Consider the following 16514-nt stretch of genomic DNA (forward strand, 5'->3'; position numbering starts at 1 on the left):
TTCTACACTTGTCTTTGCAGTCCTAGTACATTTCTCAGTACTCTTAAAGCTTCAAATAGTAAATCCTAGTGCTAACTCATAAGTAAAGGATTATTTCCCCTTCCAATGATTTTTACATCCTGCAATTTACATGATGCTGTTACCACAGTCACCTTTTTCTTCAATGCCAGCTTGCAACTCACATAAGACCGCATCATATCCACAGCCTGAACTTTTGCAGTGGAATGGGCCACTTTTTCCAGGCTACAGTTGAGTCTTTCTGAATGCAGACAGGCTTACAAAGCTATGAAGGAAATTAGGAAGTGAATAAGGCTCACCTACTGTTTATGTCCTTCACTCTACAATTATGACTGGAAGCTGCCAGGAATTAGGGACTGATACTCGCACTGCTGCTGCAACCCTACACTGTCACAAGATGCTAAACAGAAATAGGACAGACACCAGAACAAGGCAGTTTTGTTAACTACAGCCAGCAATTCAATCACAGTGCAGAGATCGGCCTCAGAGTGGGTGCAGGGTATGGTACCCCACTGGTGTCTGGAACAGGACACTTCAGGGTTAATTCACAGTGCTGCTATGGCAACATGAACCTGTCCATAGCTGCTTGCTCTCATTTTTCTCCCTTAAAAGCAAGTGTTTGTCTCACCACAAACTTAAAATGAATGGAGGAGTATACTAATTCTGGATGTTCCTTGCTGTTCATCCCAGTTAGTTTAAGCAGGTTGTCAACTCATGCAACATAACAAATGTGTGATTCACACTTTTTGGAAATCATGTAACTGGTAACAAACCTCTTGGTGTAGAAAATGGTTTTTGTTAAAAGCATGATGTTAACCTTCCAGTCCTATTATTATTTCAGGCTTCCACTGGTGGGTCTAAAAACAACAACAAAAAACCTCTCAATAAGAAGCAGGATGTCTAAAATGCTTTGCAGCTCCTACTGCAAAGGCTTTGTGACACTTATAAAAATGACACTGCTTCTAACCTTTCTTTCATTATTTCAAATCAGCTCTCCTAAAGCCTGACAGTTTTGTGCAAAGCTTCTAGAGTCAGAGCACCTATAACGAAGCATCTGAGATTTGTTTTCAACTACAGTTTGTAGTGATGAAGGAAGATAATTGTAACTGTAAAAAAAAAAGCTGCAAAAACACACAAGGAAGAGGGAGCTGTTTCTGAGCTGTTTCTTTAAGGTCGAAACAAGTTTTGGTCTGGGGACAAGCATATCTAGAAACAATTATTCTGCTTCCTTCTGAGGAAATGTTGGACCACAGGTCACCTGCCACCTCCTATTCTCTTAGTAGCATTCGTGCATCCAGTTGTAGCCAAGTCACATTTCCTATAGGCACAACCACCTCAAGGTACACAGCCTTTAACCAATCACAGCAGTGCTAAGGTAGCAGCCCTAACTCTGTTGTACTACAGTTACTTGAAATTAATTACTATGTGGTACACAATTAAAATTTAGCTCTGAAAAATCCTCTAAAGATGCTAGTCATTCATTTCATGTTAGCCTAATGAGATAAAACAAACACCATCATTTCGATCTTTTTGCCAAGAGAAAGAGCATTTTCTTAAGAGCTGGTTTCTGCACAGAATATCAACAGTTCCACCTGTGGAAAGAATTCCAGCAGCATGTAGGGTCCACTACATTGGACTGTTATATTTTATACAGTCTTTTTAAAGTATATCTTAACTAAGATTAAAAAACATTGGTTAGAAGCGTTATTTAAAGGTTATTTTCCTAATGCATTCGTAGAACTCCAGACACCTGTTTCGGCTTGGAAAAAAAAATCCAGCTCAGCAGGAAGGAAAGTTATTATTCAGATTCCTCCTTCGTGAGCGAGTACAGCAGCAAACTTTGGTGTACCCATAAACAGAAATTTCAAGCCCTGGGCTCCTGATTTTTTACAGGTCCTCTCTGAAACTTGTATACAAAAATCAGTGGTGCTCAATGAAATGGCAGCTTCAGTTAACAGACTGCATTCTTACCTGTGTCTCTGAGACACTCTTTTCAGTAACAGTTTCACAGTTTACAAGGCATGATTTATGAGACACAGGCACGGCTAGAAAACAAAGAGGTGCTATGAGTATCTAAGACAGCAGAGATTGAAAAATAAAATGCATACTGGTTGAGGCCTATACCAATGCTACAAAGGACAGAAAGGAGGCAGCATAGACTCGCTTCGTGCTAACCATGAGGATACCCATTTCAAAAACCAAAGCTAGAGCCTGCTGAATGAAATAGGCGGCAGCAGCCATTCCCCAGCTCCCAACCCTGCCTTCTTTGGGGGAATAGAGCTTCTGTGCTTCTTTGGATTGCTGTTTGCACCTAAACGTGTACAAGTACTCGGTAAGCAAAAACTTAGTGTGATGTGTCCCATGCAGCACGAAAGAAAGGAAGGGAAAGAAGAGTAAGGAGACCAGCAATTCACCTGAAGAGCAGGGAAGCAACTGCTGGCTCGGAACAGATGCGAGCTGAGCACATCAGGCAGGTGAGCTGAGAAAGGAACTACTGCTGCAACTGCTGAGAGATGCGCCCACACACTTAAAGGCTGTGCGACTTCTGCAATCAACCACAGAGCGCCCACAACCAGCACCTCACCACACGGACCTCCACCTCCTCACTGCTCGTCCCCGCCCCCCCCGGTCCCGCCCAAGCTCCGCCCGCCCCGCCCCGCCCCGCCCCGCCCGCTGGCGCTCGGCTCCCCGCGGTGACGTCACGCGCACGGGTTCCAGACCGTTCGAGCGCCGTGACGTAGCGCGGCGTCATTCCAGAAGATTCGGCCGGCGGCGCTATAAAGGCCGCGGAAGAGGCGGAGCGGCGGCCATCATTGAGGTCGCCGTGCGGGCGGCTCCGTTCTCCCGGGCGTTGTAAGCTTTGTGAGCGTGGCCACCATGGTGAAGGAGACGGAGTACTACGATATCCTGCAGGTGAAACCCACCGCCTCCTCTGAGGAGATCAAGCGCGCCTACCGCAAATTGGCGCTGAAGTACCACCCCGACAAGAACCCTAGCGAGGGCGAGCGGGTATGGGCCGGGCCGGGCCGCGGGGGGGGTGGGGTGAGGGGTGGGGGGGCGGGGCGGCGGTCCCTTGGCCGGGCAGGCCTGCCTGTGCCCGGTGGGCGGCACGCGGGGCCCTTTGTTACCGCTGGTGAGGGCTCCGGGCCCGGCTGTACCTCGGGGCCGTCCTGCTGCGCAGCACGAATCGTTGGCGGCTCTTCCCGGGCGCAGTTTTTAGTGATCTCCGCTCTGTTTGCGCTCGTCGGCCGGAGTCCCGTCCTATGAGCGGCACTGGAAGAGCCTCCGTTGCCCTCGTGGGGCCGTGCTGGGTCCTCCTGCCTGTGTTGCTTGGTGCAGTGCGGGGATTCGCGCTTCTGGGCAGGTGGAGCTTGCCCTGAGATCTGCGGGGGTCATTAAGAGCGGCCCACTGAACTTAAATGCTCGCGTGAGTGTAAGCACCGCAGCTGGAAGGCGACGGAAAACCAATCGGACTTGAATGGTTGTTTCCACTCATCTGTGAATGAGTCTGTTGATACCTCATTGCCGGGAAGGAAGCTTCAGTTTCCATGCGTCTAGTACACTAACTAAAACTAGTACTAAAACTAGTGGGGTCGTAACATGGGCTAAGCTAACGTCTGCTTTTTTTTTTTCTGGCCTGCCAGTTTACCTGGCCGTAAGTAAATGATGTTCACACTGGAGTTCGTCATTTCATTGATAGCAAATTGTGCTCAAAAATAGCTGGACTTTATAAGTCTACTGTTTTAGTAACAGGAACCTTGGAACAGTTACTCAAAAATAATTATTTTTATAAGGATTTGATTTGTATATTATAAGGATTTTGATTTGTATTTTAAGTGCTTAATAATGAGAACACCAATGACTTTTCAGCTGAAGTACCTGTAAAATTCCAGCTGGCTGTAGGAGCTCAGCAGCTATGAGGGCTCTCCATTTACCTCTAGAATGGCCAGCAGTGCCTCAGGACAGGGATGTGATGCCCCTTTCTGAACAGCAGTGTTAGGAGTATATAACATCTGCAACCAGCGATCACCCAAGGAGTGGTTAGCATATGCCTGTAAGCTGGATGAGACTCTGAATTAAGTTCATTTGTAACCTGCTGGTGGGTGGGAGGGAGAAAAGAGCTGTTCTTCGTACTTAAAAACATATTATTAGGGTCTGTGACTTAATTGTTTAGGGAGTTTCCTCTTGGAGAAGAATAAATGTTGTTACGGTGGTTCATTCCAAAGATTCAGTTGCATATGAGAGGCTTATTTTTCCTCTTGGTCGTAGTTGTTCAGAGCTTCTTTTTTCTTTTTAGTTTAAACTCATATCCCAGGCATATGAAGTTCTGTCGGACCCAAAGAAAAGGGACCTCTATGACCAGGGTGGGGAGCAGGCTATTAAAGAAGGAGGCCTGAGTGGCGGCAGCTTCTCTTCACCCATGGACATCTTTGACATGTTCTTTGGTGGTGGAGGCCGAATGAATAGAGAGAGAAGAGGTACACAGTTCTAAACAAGTTCTAGAAACTCTAACCATGCACTTAAGCATAAAACACCCGTGCTGTGGTACTGCTGTTCTGCGAGTGCACATAGTATGGGTTTTACTAGTTAAAACAATAGATGAAGTAAACTATAATATTAGTTATTCTAGTAGTAAGTTTCTAATTAAGTAGAAAACATGATGTAGCTATAGCAATCTTTCTGATGAGTTGTGCTTTTTTTTGTTAAATGGGTGTGGGTAGTCTCTAGGGGTGGGGGAAACGTTGGTTGAGATGGTTAGCAGATGGGTTTTAAGTTACCTTCTTTCAAAATCTGTGCCTCACTTGCTCATGTGCTTTGGGCGACTTGCTTCAAAGGACACCATCAACTTATGCTGAAGTTGTTTTAAACCCAAATGGAAAAGATTTGAGAGAAATTGTGATGCTGAGCATATAGTGCTGCCAAAAGCACAACCATTTCATTTCCAGTGTCTGCTGGAAGAGCGAGTAGTAACTTGCTATAAAGACTTTGAAACTTATGCTATGAAGTGGCATGGAAATACATAGGTAGGCCTAGTAGCCATTTCTAAATTGACTAGATCTGAAGCTGGTAGTGTCCTTGCATCTTTTTCTTTTCAGTTAAGCTTATAAAATTGGGGCAGGAGTAGGGATAAAGTGGCATTAGTGATGCTTTGCTTAACTGCAGCTAAACTTTATGTTCTGACTTAAGTGGGTGCTGCTCAGTGGAAGCTGATAGCACCTGCTTTTAAGGGGCTGAGCTCTGTTCCAAGTCTGGAATTAACTTTGTTTCTTCAATGAGACTGCATGTATGAACAAGTATAGAAGTCTTTAAGTATTAGTCCTCCAAGTTGCTGAACCAGCATTAATCTGTTTTTTTCTTTCTCTAAGGCAAGAACGTTGTGCACCAGCTAGGTGTATCTCTTGAAGACTTATATAATGGTGTTACAAGGAAACTGGCACTGCAAAAAAATGTTATTTGTGGGAAATGTGAAGGTAAAATTATGTAGTGGTTTCAAACACCTTTTACTCCATGATTCTTTTAAAAAACGTGGTGGGAAACTAGGAGCAAAGTGGGCTTTCTCTTTTTCTTGAATATTTATCAGTGTGCTTTGGTTCTTTGTACTGCTTTATGTCAGTGCTTAGCCAAGAGTAAGGCCATCTTCCTGAACAAAGTGGTGTTAAGCTATTGGTCTAATGGTGAACTTAATTATAATCTACAGGCAGTTGAAGGGCACCTTAATTAAATTAATTAGAAGCTTTAATAACTGCCTGGGTTTTTTTCCTTGAATCACTGTGGGTGGAAGGTTGGCTTGAATTATGCAACTCATTTTACAGCTCTTAAGTATCATAATGTCTGGTCTTCACTGAGGTTAAACTTAATGTGGACTTGTGTTGTAGTACTTAATTAAATATTTTGCAAGTTCTTTCCAGGGTGTTCATGGAATGTTCAGCTCTGGAATGTTGTATGTTGGTAATTTCTTGAAAATCAAGATATACTGGGGGATAGAGGGAAGAGACTAGTAAAAAGAAGCTGGGCATAGATAAGTTAACTTCTTTCTGTGGAAATGTTTAATTTGTGAGGCATGTTTGTCACAAACTACAGTATTTCCAACATAATTACATTACAGAATTACTCCAAGTTATTCTAAGGGTTCTGAAGTCGGTGAGCTTTAGCTTGGCTACTGTAGACTAATGCTGGTTTTTGGCTGAAATATCTTCCAACTTTTTTTTGCCAAAGGTTATGGTGGAAAGAGAGGTGCAGTAGAAAAGTGCCCTGTATGTAAAGGAAGAGGAATGCAAGTACTTGTTCAGCAGATTGGACCTGGCATGGTACAACAAATCCAAACTGTGTGTCCAGAATGCAAAGGCCAAGGTGAAAGAATAAATCCAAAGGACAGGTGTGACAACTGCAATGGATGTAAGGTTGTAAGAGAGAAAAAGATCATAGAAGTTCATGTTGATAAAGGTAAGAACTCTGTATTTGCTCTTTATTCCCTAATCCCAGTCCAGCAGGTCTGCAGAGAATAAGCGTGTTTTTTTTCCTGCAGGTATGAAGGATGGACAGAAGATAGTGTTTCATGGAGAAGGTGACCAGGAGCCTGATCTGGAGCCTGGTGATGTTATAATTGTGCTTGATCAGAAGGACCATGGTGTTTTTCAGAGACGAGGCCATGATTTAGTTACAAAAATGAGAATTCAACTCTCAGAGGCTTTATGTGGTTTCAAAAAGACTATTGAAACTCTTGATAACAGAGTCCTAGTCATATCATCTAGACCAGGTAGGTCTCCAGGTTTCTGATGACGTTTGATAACGTTGTTTGTTCTTAATCTGCTGCTGCAACAAACTATAATTATGCTTGAAGTCATTTAATAGAGGATTGAAGAGACTGGCAGCTAAGTATTGCATGTAGAATTGCAGCTAAATCTGTCAAATGCTTCTTATGAAATCTCTTCCTCAACTGTGGGATTTAAGTTTATCAACTGTATTAGATTTGCTAATTCAGCCTGGTGGCTGTGCTAAGAGAAGCTTCTTTTACTGTAGAAGTAATACTCCTAAGGAGCTTATTTCAGTGTTCCTTTCATTCAGCTTGGTTTTAGTACTCTTCAATCCACAATTTTCTGTAGTCTTTAGAAATGTAAAAGTTGCTTCTGATAAACTTCTGTCATGTAAAATTGCTTACAACTCCCAACTTCTGTGTAGGTGAAGTGATAAAACATGGTGACCTGAAGTGTATCTACAATGAAGGGATGCCCATCTACAAATCTCCGATGGACAGAGGCAGCTTAATTATACAGTTTTTGGTAAGTGACTGCTCATTTATTGCAGCAGTTTACTGCAGAGAATTATTAGTGTCAGGAGTAACTTAGTTTTAAATAAATTGTAGGTCCAGTTTCCAGAGCAGCACTGGCTTCCAAGGGAGAAACTCAATATGCTGGAGGCTCTGCTTCCTCCAAGAGAAGATGTTATGATTACAGATGAGATGGATCAAGTAGACCTTGAAGATTTTGACCCAAGTGAGCAAACCTACCGTAACAGTGGAGGAGAAGCATATGAAGAAGATGAGGAGGGTCCAAGAACAGGTGTACAGTGTCAGACATCTTAAATTGAGGTGGAGTTGATATTGCCTAAAATGTAAATTTTCACAATGAAAACTGCATGGCTGAAATAGCCACTGCTTGTGGTCTTTGTGTTCAGCAAATTGAGTTGCTGCGCTGTCAGTATCACTTTTTTTTTTTGTAACTAATTTATATTGTGTTCTTGTCTTTATATATAAAGCAAATGTCACACAGCTGAGAACCAACTGAGTTGGTATGTTTCCTTGTGCTGTGAAGGTTCTCAACTTATTTCACTGATGCTATTTATATAAGACTCTCACAATACTGAAAAAAGTTGAGTAGTGTCTTATGTAAATATTTTCATACTGAAAAATTAATTTCATAGAATAAAACATAGCAGAAGTTACTTCTAATAAATAGAACTTCACCTTTTTGTTTTTTCTTGTACTTCTTAAGCCAATCTAGAATCAATAAATTTAAGTCCCTGCTGTCCTTTGTATAATGAACTTTGCATGCTGCAACCCTATTAGCTGTATTCCTTCTGTATATCAGAAGCATTTTTCATTCTCCCTCTCCTTTATAGTAGGCTAGCATTCTTTTAAAGCTTACCTCTATGGAAGTGCAACAACTTAAAGATCCTATACTAAGGTGGCCTCTGTGTGCTTTAGAGTGACAAACTATAGTACTTCCAAATAAAACTACAACTTAGGGTTTTGAGAGATCAGTACCTCATCCTTTTCTAGAAAGTGTTAGCCTGGAAGGAAATAAGATTATTATTATGAAACTCCCTCCCTTTGCTGTACTAATGCTATTCCTTATTCCCTGAGCAGCACAGTAAAATGATGACTTATCCCTCTGAGCTGTTCATGCAGCAGAATCACTGAAGTCAGAGTTGAAAAGAGGTACTGCCCCTCATGGAGATCATTATCAGGCACCTGTCACTGTACAGTTATTGGGACAGCTGTTCAACTTAGATGACCCTCTCACTTTCAAGAGGAACATGAAGATGAGCAAAGCTTTTATCTTAATGTCTGTCACTTTCCCTTCTCCTAAAATAAGTTTGACCAGCTTGAACAACAATTTCTAGCTCTCATCTATTTATGTGAAGGCAGGGAGCAAATAGCAGTGGTAGATTAACTGAGCAGTTACTTTACATGACTACATCCTTCTAAAAATGTTTATTCAAAAACCATGAATTATTTGCAGCTGTAGCTTTTATTTTAAAAAAGTAAAGCTTTCTCTCACGCTAAACAGAATTGAAATTACAAGTGTCTCATTTCTTCAGCATTACTGAAATACTTTTTAATATTAAAAAAATAATAATACAAGGACTGCAGTATTTCTAAGAAATGCCACAGCAGTGAACCAAAGCATGTAAGTCAGGGCACTTAAACAGGACAGTCATAAATATGGATTTCTTGGTCATCTCCAACAGATACAATTTTGGATCCACTTCCATTATATTTCACACCCCAAACCTGCCGATAGAACATACAGAAGACAATCAAGAAAGGCAAAAATATGCCTTTGCAGTAAGGTATATATATACTGAGCAGAAGAAGTAAGAGGATCATTTAAGAATGCCCCATTAGAGCTGATTTGAGTTACACATCCCACTTCTAATAGCAGTGTCCCCTCTAGTTGTCTTGTCCAGAAAGATTCTGCTTTCCTACTGACCACAGGTCATACATCCTCCATGAACCTGAAAACTACCAAGGTGCACTTGCCCCAGTTTGAAAACATTAGGCTTGTTTTATGCAATGATTCCTCTCTTGAGGAGTCTACAGCAAGGTAGTACAGACGTTTAAGAAGGAAGTCAAAGATGCTTATCAAGCTTTTACAGTAATCCCCCCCTGCCCCTCCTTAGACATCTGCATGCTGTCTTTAAGTGATAAATAACAATAGACAAACAATACAGATGGGTAAGAATCCCTTCAGCCATCCAGGCTTGTCCTTGTTTGAACATTTGAAAATGGGTTATTTGGAAGACAGACCTATACCCTTGAAATAGTAATTTGATGTGAAGTGTCTAAAATACTAACAAATCTGAGGACTTCATTATAGCAAGATGAAGTCGAATCCCAAGGCCAGAGTTCTAATTTTAAACACAGACCTGCATAACTGCACATCTTAAGCTTTCCTGTTAAGACAGTGACTTAATGTGACAGTAGACAGAACAATCTTTTGCTACCATACCTGGTCTTGGTGGTCGAGGAAGGTATGAACGCAGGTTCTTGTTCCAGCATCCCAGACTTTCACGCTTTTATCAGATGAACTGAAAAAGTAATATTGACCAACATCAAAATTAATAGATTATACAAAGATGTCATCCTGCAGGTTCCAGTGACCTATAAAATACATTCCCTGGTCCTGTATATACAGCACAAAATCGAGCGCTACCATTTTAGCCAGAAAATTCTTCCAAGGTCCTTGATACAAAGATGAAGAAATGTTTGTTATGTAAAACTGGGTTTCCTTGTCTGAGCTGTTGTAAGAGTTAGTTGTTAATCTACTGGATCAATGTGTAATGCTGCACAGGGTTGTACGTGTTATTTTTTAATAACATTTTCAGATACCTAGAATCAAATTGCCCTTTTATGTTAAGACGTTTTTCACTTAGAGGGAACTCCACTGCTCTGGGATGACTTACCCTGTTCACAATTGCTATTACATTGCAGATCCTCTCTAGAGCCTTTTATTGGAGTGTTCATCTACTTTGTGATCAGTCTCTCTACATAAATATAAAACTTTTTAACAAGCAGAAACAAGTTTAAAATCCTTAGTACCTGGAAACAAAGTGGGTATCATCAGGACAAAATGCTACATTTAGCACCCAGGATCCATGACCACTTAACGTGCCAGCCAGGTTGGCATGCTGTCTGTAGAAAGAAAAAAACAGAATTATAACATAAATGTTATTATGTTATACATTATTATTACTGTACTCTTAACAGTTCAACAGAAAGATCACGGGTGACCTCTGGCCCAAGCAGAATGGTGCAGGAATAGATCCTTCTTTGGATTTCACAAGTTAGAAAGGGGCCACTAAAAAGATGTGTGGGTGGAAGGAACAGTTGGACCTGAAAAACTTCTATGAAGAAGGCATAGTAATGCAGCTGTAGGGGAGTGAAGATAACTGAAGTGGTTTCTTTTCTGCCCAATGTCTTCCAAATTTTGGCATAGTGCAAGAGGAAAGGGTCATAAACTTGGGTACAGATGATTAAGGTGTGTAAACACAAAAACAGGACAAACAAAAGCACAAAACAACCTGTTCCCTACTGGGCCAAATATGACAAAAGACACTCGTTTGCAAGCTTAAGGCTGTCATCCACCTACGTGCTTTTTAAAAACTAAAAGGGTTTATGTTTTACTGCTTAAGCTAGGGTGATTTATTAGATAAAGAAAAATCCCAAAGATGAACAGGATTACAGAAAGTGGAGGGTTTGCTGTATTTATTACAGCGTTGGCCTTTAACGTAGTTATTTTACTGTTAGCATATGTTGCAAAATGACAACTCACACATCGTAGATTTTGATATAGCCGTCATCTGAAGCAGTTACGAGTAGCTGGGAATCTGGAGAAAATGTCAGTGAACGAATAGGCATCGCATGACCTGAAATGGGAATCATTCATGGCTTACAGTGCAGCTCTTCCAATCACTAATGACAGCAGCAGTAATAAGAGCTACACCAGAACAGCCTGCTTCTGCTTTCACACAATGGAAACTGGCAGTAGTTGTGAGCTTTGACTGCTAAAGCATGTCCACTCCAACACAAAAGTATCCTTTCTTCACAGCTGTGGCTTTTTTAAGTAGAAAAGGTGTAGGAAAATGTACAAGATTTGCTTCATCTGTGCAATACAAAAAGCAACCACAGTCTTAAGAAGTGAGTTAAGCATTACCGACATTTACATTTTAAGATAGGCTCTTATACTACATGAGCTTACATTATGTTTTAGAGTACACTAAATAAACAGGATCTAATGGAAAAGAAACATCATCCATGCCATGGCTGTTGTATCTGATTCTGATGGGTTAAATCTCTCAGTCGTTACCTTCTAGCGTGTGCAGAAGTTTTCCAGTTGCAATATCAAAAATATTGATAATGCCATCTATTGCTCCACTGGCTAAGTATTTTCCATCTGGACTCTGTAAGAAAACAGGAGTATGCACGTAACAACTGTATGAATTCGTGCTGTGTACCTCCCCAGCGCTCTTAGCAACTGGTCACAAAGTCTGGCTGACAATATTACATAGACATTACCTGACAGAATGAAAAAATAGTCTGATTTGCAGCATATTACAACATACTTCACTTAAGAAATGATTAGTTGTGCTTCTTACATATGCAATGCTAAGGATGAACTTTCCTCTGGTGTCCAGAGAATATTCTTTTTTTCCAGTTTCGACACCGAAAATATTGACTTTTCCCACATGACTTCCTGTTGCAAGGAACTGGGAATCAGGTGAAAAAGCCAGGGACCAAGCATCAACTGTGTTAAAAACAACAACGAAACATTCAGTTAGCTGAGTACTTTTGCTAGTCCTTATCCAGCGGTGTCAGTTCTGCATGCATATGTTCATACTATTCTTAATACTCCCATCTCTACTAAACACTCTTAAGAGTGTACCAGGTCATTAACGTTATCTTCCTAAGTAATTAATGAAGTACAGCACAAAACATTTACTTCAGTTTAGTGAAGAACTGTATTTTCTAAGATGTTGGTTTTAGCAGCTCCCACTGTAACAACAGCTTTAGAATTAAGACTGCCTAAGTGAATTCTGAATTCGTTCTTTTCTTCTCATGACAAAGGATATTAAGCCAGTACAAGAAAGAAATGCTAGCAGTTAGCAAAGCACTGAAGACACAGGAGAAACATGCAGATAGAAGAATGTAACATGGATCAACATGCCTGTGAGTGAATTAAAAAACCTGAGAGTAAGGCAACGTGCTCAGCAGGCACAATGTAAATCAGACACTTCTCAAGGCTGAATATTAATGACATAAAGCACTCCAAATTGTTCTTAAATAAAGGATTTGCCCGTAGATCAATGAAATATTTGGAATAAGATAATAATGAAATAACCTACTTTTCAACTTGGAGAACAATATCAATCAACAGACTTCAGCCTTACTGTAATGTGACTTGCTCTCTTAAGTTTGGATGCACTGCATAAGTAAGCATCATACATGCAACTCAAATTCAATGCAGGTACAGCTGGGTATCATTAGCAAACTCTGACTTTCTTTATAACCAATCTGAATTAAGTGTTGGGATGATTTTTTTTTACATATCCTTGTATCAATATATCTGTGAGAGCAAGGTGGTTTTCACTTTGCTTTAAGTATCTAACAAAAAGCATATCTAAATGCATACAGAAAGCATTAACAGTGTGTAAATATAAAACTGTGCAATACTACTTCGTGTCGAGTTGGTAAAAATCACTGAGATTTTAAGATTTTGCAAACAAACATTAGAAAAAAAAAATCTGGCCCTCTCACGTACTCTGGTTACACAGTGTACAGCATTTCCACCTAGTGTTAGTACACTTCTTACACGGAGACAGCTTAACACCCGTATCTTACCAGGACCAGCATCTATTGACTTGATCTGTTTGCCAGTTTCTAAATCCCAAAGGCGAATATGGGCATCCAAGGAGCTGGATGCTGCAATGGAACCCGTGTGGCTGATATCCACAGACACCACACCCAGCTGGTGTCCCTCTAACGTCCATTGTAGATCCAATTTTTCATCATTCCTTTTGTGACAGGGAAAAAAAAAATATGAATAGCTGGGGGTACTTTACTAATCTCAAAGCTCAGACAGAACAAATGAGATAATTAACCCACAGTCCTCCATTTCGGTCAGCCAGGGGGCAGTCTGAGTGGAAAGCAAAGACAGAGATGCACAAATTGTTTATGGTACTCAAAGGAAAGAACAAACTAATCAATTATTTGCCGTATTTGTGCAATGTAAGTACTTCATTTTGCACTCTAGGAATTTCCCCAGAAATCTCCATTCCACGGCAGTATACGAATACTTACACAACAGACTTCATGTGCCACGAGAGCATGAAACAATGGCGAACATTTTTATAATACCACAACAGAGCTACTTAAGCAATTAACATGAAGCACTTTTTTTTTTTACAAGGTGATAATTTCTTCTGTGTTTTGCTTCCCTGATTCATTCTGCAGTAGACACACTCCTTCCCAATGCATTATCTCAGAAAAAAATGCATTCCTAATTCTTTGGCTCCAAAATGCATCCAGTCCTATCACTGTGTAGTAAAAGACATGTAAAACGTGATGTGTAATTTCAAAAAAGTTTGTGTTCCTAAAAATTGAAAGCACGGTGGAATGCTTCTGCTCGAAGAGAAAAAGAAGCTCTGCTCAAGAGAAGAGCTGTATTCAATGCTACCTCTTCCCTGATGTAATTTCTAACATCCCTGCAGACTGTGCAAATTTAAGACTACTATAACTCCATAGCAACTACTTCCCAGGGTTAAAACTGCTCATAACATCCCATACGAAGCACTTACCACTTCCAAACCTTCACGAGATCATCCAAAGAACCAGAGATCACTGTTTCAGAACCATCTTTTTTGTTTTTTCCCCAGGCAACTGACCAGATGGCATCATCATGAGCTAAAAGAGAATGAAAGCATAGAAACTGAAAGTTAAAGTCGTTTCTTTTGATGTAAGACAGCAACCAGTTTTTACTTCTCACAAATATTCAGAGCAGAAAGGCCAATAAATATGTAGATGCAACACAGCTACATGCCTACTGCACATACAGACTGTGCCTGGGAGAATTGCTAAGCACACACAGAAGCAATATTCTACATGCAGAAAGCTCCAAATAAGTTTAATGCAACAGGAGTACCATCTCAATGCAGAACCCTTCTTTATTACCATTCTCACATAGATACCTATATCTTAAGCAATAACAAGCAATTGTAATAAATCTGCATTATCTAGTTTATAATTAAGCTGGCCGTCTGACTTATGATTCTAGGAGGTCCCATCTGTTTTGTTTTCTCTTTAATTTCCTTATGCCCTAAATATCATGTATATGCCAACCTGCAATTGTTACTCTCCTAGTCATCTTACCATCTTATTCTTTCTCGGTTATTCTATGCTGCTACTTCATGGACTGCCTTCTAATTAGCAGTCATTATCTTCTAAGTAGTTTTGAAGCCCTTAGGTGTACTAAAAGAGCTAAGGTTATACCATCCATCTGCTGCGAGCTATCTGATGAATCACCCAGATTCATCACACAAGAATCACCCAGCAAGACAAACTTTAAACACTTTCAAAGTTCACTTTTACAGCAGTTAATCCCAACAGATTGGAAGCTCTACTGCATCTTGAAGTACCTAGCTAAAAATGAAACAGACTCTTTCCCCCAGCAAGGAGATTAAAACAGGAAACCTCTCTTTTTGTGTGTGTTGTTTTACCATTTTAAGATTGCGTGTCCAAACATCTGTATCCTACTATAAAGTTTTTTGGAAGAAAGTTTTAGAGTATATGCAGCTGGCTTATCCCAAGGTGCATTAAAAACAGCGTGGCCAGCAGATCAAGGGAGGTGATCCTCCCCCTCTACTCTGCCCTGGTGAGGCCTCACCTGCAGTACTGTGTCCAGTTCTGGGCTCCCTGGTACAAAAAAGACAGGGATCTGCTGGAAGGAGTCCAGGGGAGAGCTACAAAGATGATAAAGAATGTGGAACACCTCCTGCATGAGGAAAGGCTGAGAGAGCTGGGGCTGTTCAGCCTTGAGAAAATGAACACTCAGAGGGGATCTGATCCACATCTATAATTATCTGTGGAGTGGGAGGCAAAGGGACGGGGCTGAACTCTTCCATGCAACATGTGGTGATAGGATGAGGGGAAATGGCCACAAACTGAAGCATACGAAGTTCTGCACAAATGTGTGTGGGAACTCCTTCACAGTGCAGTGACGGAGCACTGGCAACGGCTGCACAGAGACGTGGTGGAGTCTCCTACTCTGGAGACCTTCAAGACCTGCCTGGACGCCTACCTGTGCAACATGGGCTGGGAGCTGCTTTGGCAGGGGGGTTGGACTCAATGATCTCTAGAGGTCCCTTCCAACCCCTACAGTTCTGTGATTCTGTGAAAAATCATGGTGGCTTTGATCCTAAATCTACTGCACCTCCTGCTTCAAGAACACAACACCACAGTAACACAGCCCACAAACGTTTCCCAGGACAACTTCAGAATGCGTGAGAGTGAGATCACCAAAAGATAGTTGTGGTGCTGCTGGTAAGGTGGAGCTGCCGCCAGCAGTAACCCACAGCTCTCACTGCTGCCGAACACAGGAGCTATTTTGCTCACTACTGAAAAGCTGTTGTGATTTACACACAACAGGAACACCCCCTGGTGGTCTCAGTGCCATATCTGTTCTACCTCACCCAAGGAAGACAGAATTAAGTTAGTGCCTTCTCACCTTGCTCTTGCTTGAAGAGAATACCGTACTAGAAAGAAAAAATAATCGGTATTATGCATAATAACCTAAAAATCCATCAAACTAGCGTTTAGCTTGAGTAACGCTACGTTTACATTTACCTGTGTGGTCATATCTGCGAGGAAACGACCTCAGCAGGAAGGCTCTGGAAGGAGAACATCCATTAGGCCCAACAACGGGACTCCGAAACACAGCTCGGGCCGAAGGGAGCTCGGCACGCACGGATAAAAGCCCGAGAGACCCTCCTATCAGCCGCCGCTCGCCTCACCCCGTGAGGCCCTCCCGGACCCCACCGCCACCTCCCGCGGCCGCGCTCCCCGTCCCCGCAACGCATCGGTACAATACCGCGCCGTGTTCACAGCTCCCCGCCGCCACAGCTGCCGCCGCCGCCGTCGCACAGTGATGACGTCACGTACCACAGAGAGTGCGGCAAGAGCGCCCCCGCCCGCGGCCTCCCGCCGCGCCGCGCCGCACCGT

General features: G+C 41.8%; 2 protein-coding genes across 3 annotated transcripts; one reads left to right on the forward strand and one right to left on the reverse strand.

Annotated features, from left to right (window-relative positions):
- Positions 1 to 2894: 2894 nt before the first annotated feature.
- On the forward strand, positions 2895 to 8045 carry DNAJA4 (DnaJ heat shock protein family (Hsp40) member A4). 2 transcript variants are annotated; one of them, XM_065733583.1, is made up of 7 exons: positions 2895 to 3027; positions 4316 to 4496; positions 5385 to 5489; positions 6235 to 6462; positions 6545 to 6775; positions 7198 to 7298; positions 7382 to 8045. In XM_065733583.1, the coding sequence occupies exons 1-7, from the start codon at positions 2896 to 2898 to the stop codon at positions 7598 to 7600; spliced, it is 1197 nt and encodes a 398-aa protein (XP_065589655.1). In that variant the 5' UTR covers position 2895; the 3' UTR covers positions 7601 to 8045. The 2 variants fall into 2 exon arrangements, with proteins under 2 accessions (XP_065589655.1, XP_065589656.1); XM_065733584.1 differs by lacking the exons at positions 4316 to 4496; positions 5385 to 5489 and having other exon boundaries at positions 2948 to 3027.
- Positions 8046 to 8917: 872 nt separating this feature from the next.
- SKIC8 (SKI8 subunit of superkiller complex) lies at positions 8918 to 16246 on the reverse strand. Its single transcript, XM_065733589.1, has 10 exons — positions 16139 to 16246; positions 16020 to 16047; positions 14095 to 14200; positions 13139 to 13311; positions 11896 to 12044; positions 11607 to 11700; positions 11073 to 11166; positions 10340 to 10432; positions 9750 to 9828; positions 8918 to 9031 (listed from the first exon to the last, which is right to left on the reverse strand). The coding sequence occupies exons 1-10, from the start codon at positions 16148 to 16150 to the stop codon at positions 8942 to 8944; spliced, it is 918 nt and encodes a 305-aa protein (XP_065589661.1). The 5' UTR covers positions 16151 to 16246; the 3' UTR covers positions 8918 to 8941.
- Positions 16247 to 16514: the final 268 nt, after the last annotated feature.

The sequence above is a fragment of the Cyrtonyx montezumae genome, unplaced genomic scaffold (genome assembly GCF_038088225.1).
Source record: "Cyrtonyx montezumae isolate F1298 unplaced genomic scaffold, pur_monq_1.0 scaffold_17, whole genome shotgun sequence".
Lineage (NCBI taxonomy): Eukaryota > Metazoa > Chordata > Aves > Galliformes > Odontophoridae > Cyrtonyx > Cyrtonyx montezumae.

What these genes read in the sequence shown, in the direction of transcription:
- DNAJA4 (XM_065733583.1), top strand. Translation starts at nt 2,896, where the DNA reads ATGGTGAAGGAGACGGAGTACTACGATATCCTGCAGGTGAAACCCACC. An exon ending in AGAAGTTCATGTTGATAAAG is followed by an intron (nt 6,463 to 6,544) that starts GTAAGAACTCTG and finishes TTTTTCCTGCAG; the next exon opens with GTATGAAGGATGGACAGAAG. An exon ending in GCTTAATTATACAGTTTTTG is followed by an intron (nt 7,299 to 7,381) that starts GTAAGTGACTGC and finishes AATAAATTGTAG; the next exon opens with GTCCAGTTTCCAGAGCAGCA.
- SKIC8 (XM_065733589.1), bottom strand. An exon ending in TCTCTTCAAGCAAGAGCAAG is followed by an intron (nt 14,201 to 16,019) that starts GTGAGAAGGCAC and finishes ATTCTCTTTTAG; the next exon opens with CTCATGATGATGCCATCTGG. An exon ending in TCCTCGACCACCAAGACCAG is followed by an intron (nt 9,032 to 9,749) that starts GTATGGTAGCAA and finishes TTCTATCGGCAG; the next exon opens with GTTTGGGGTGTGAAATATAA.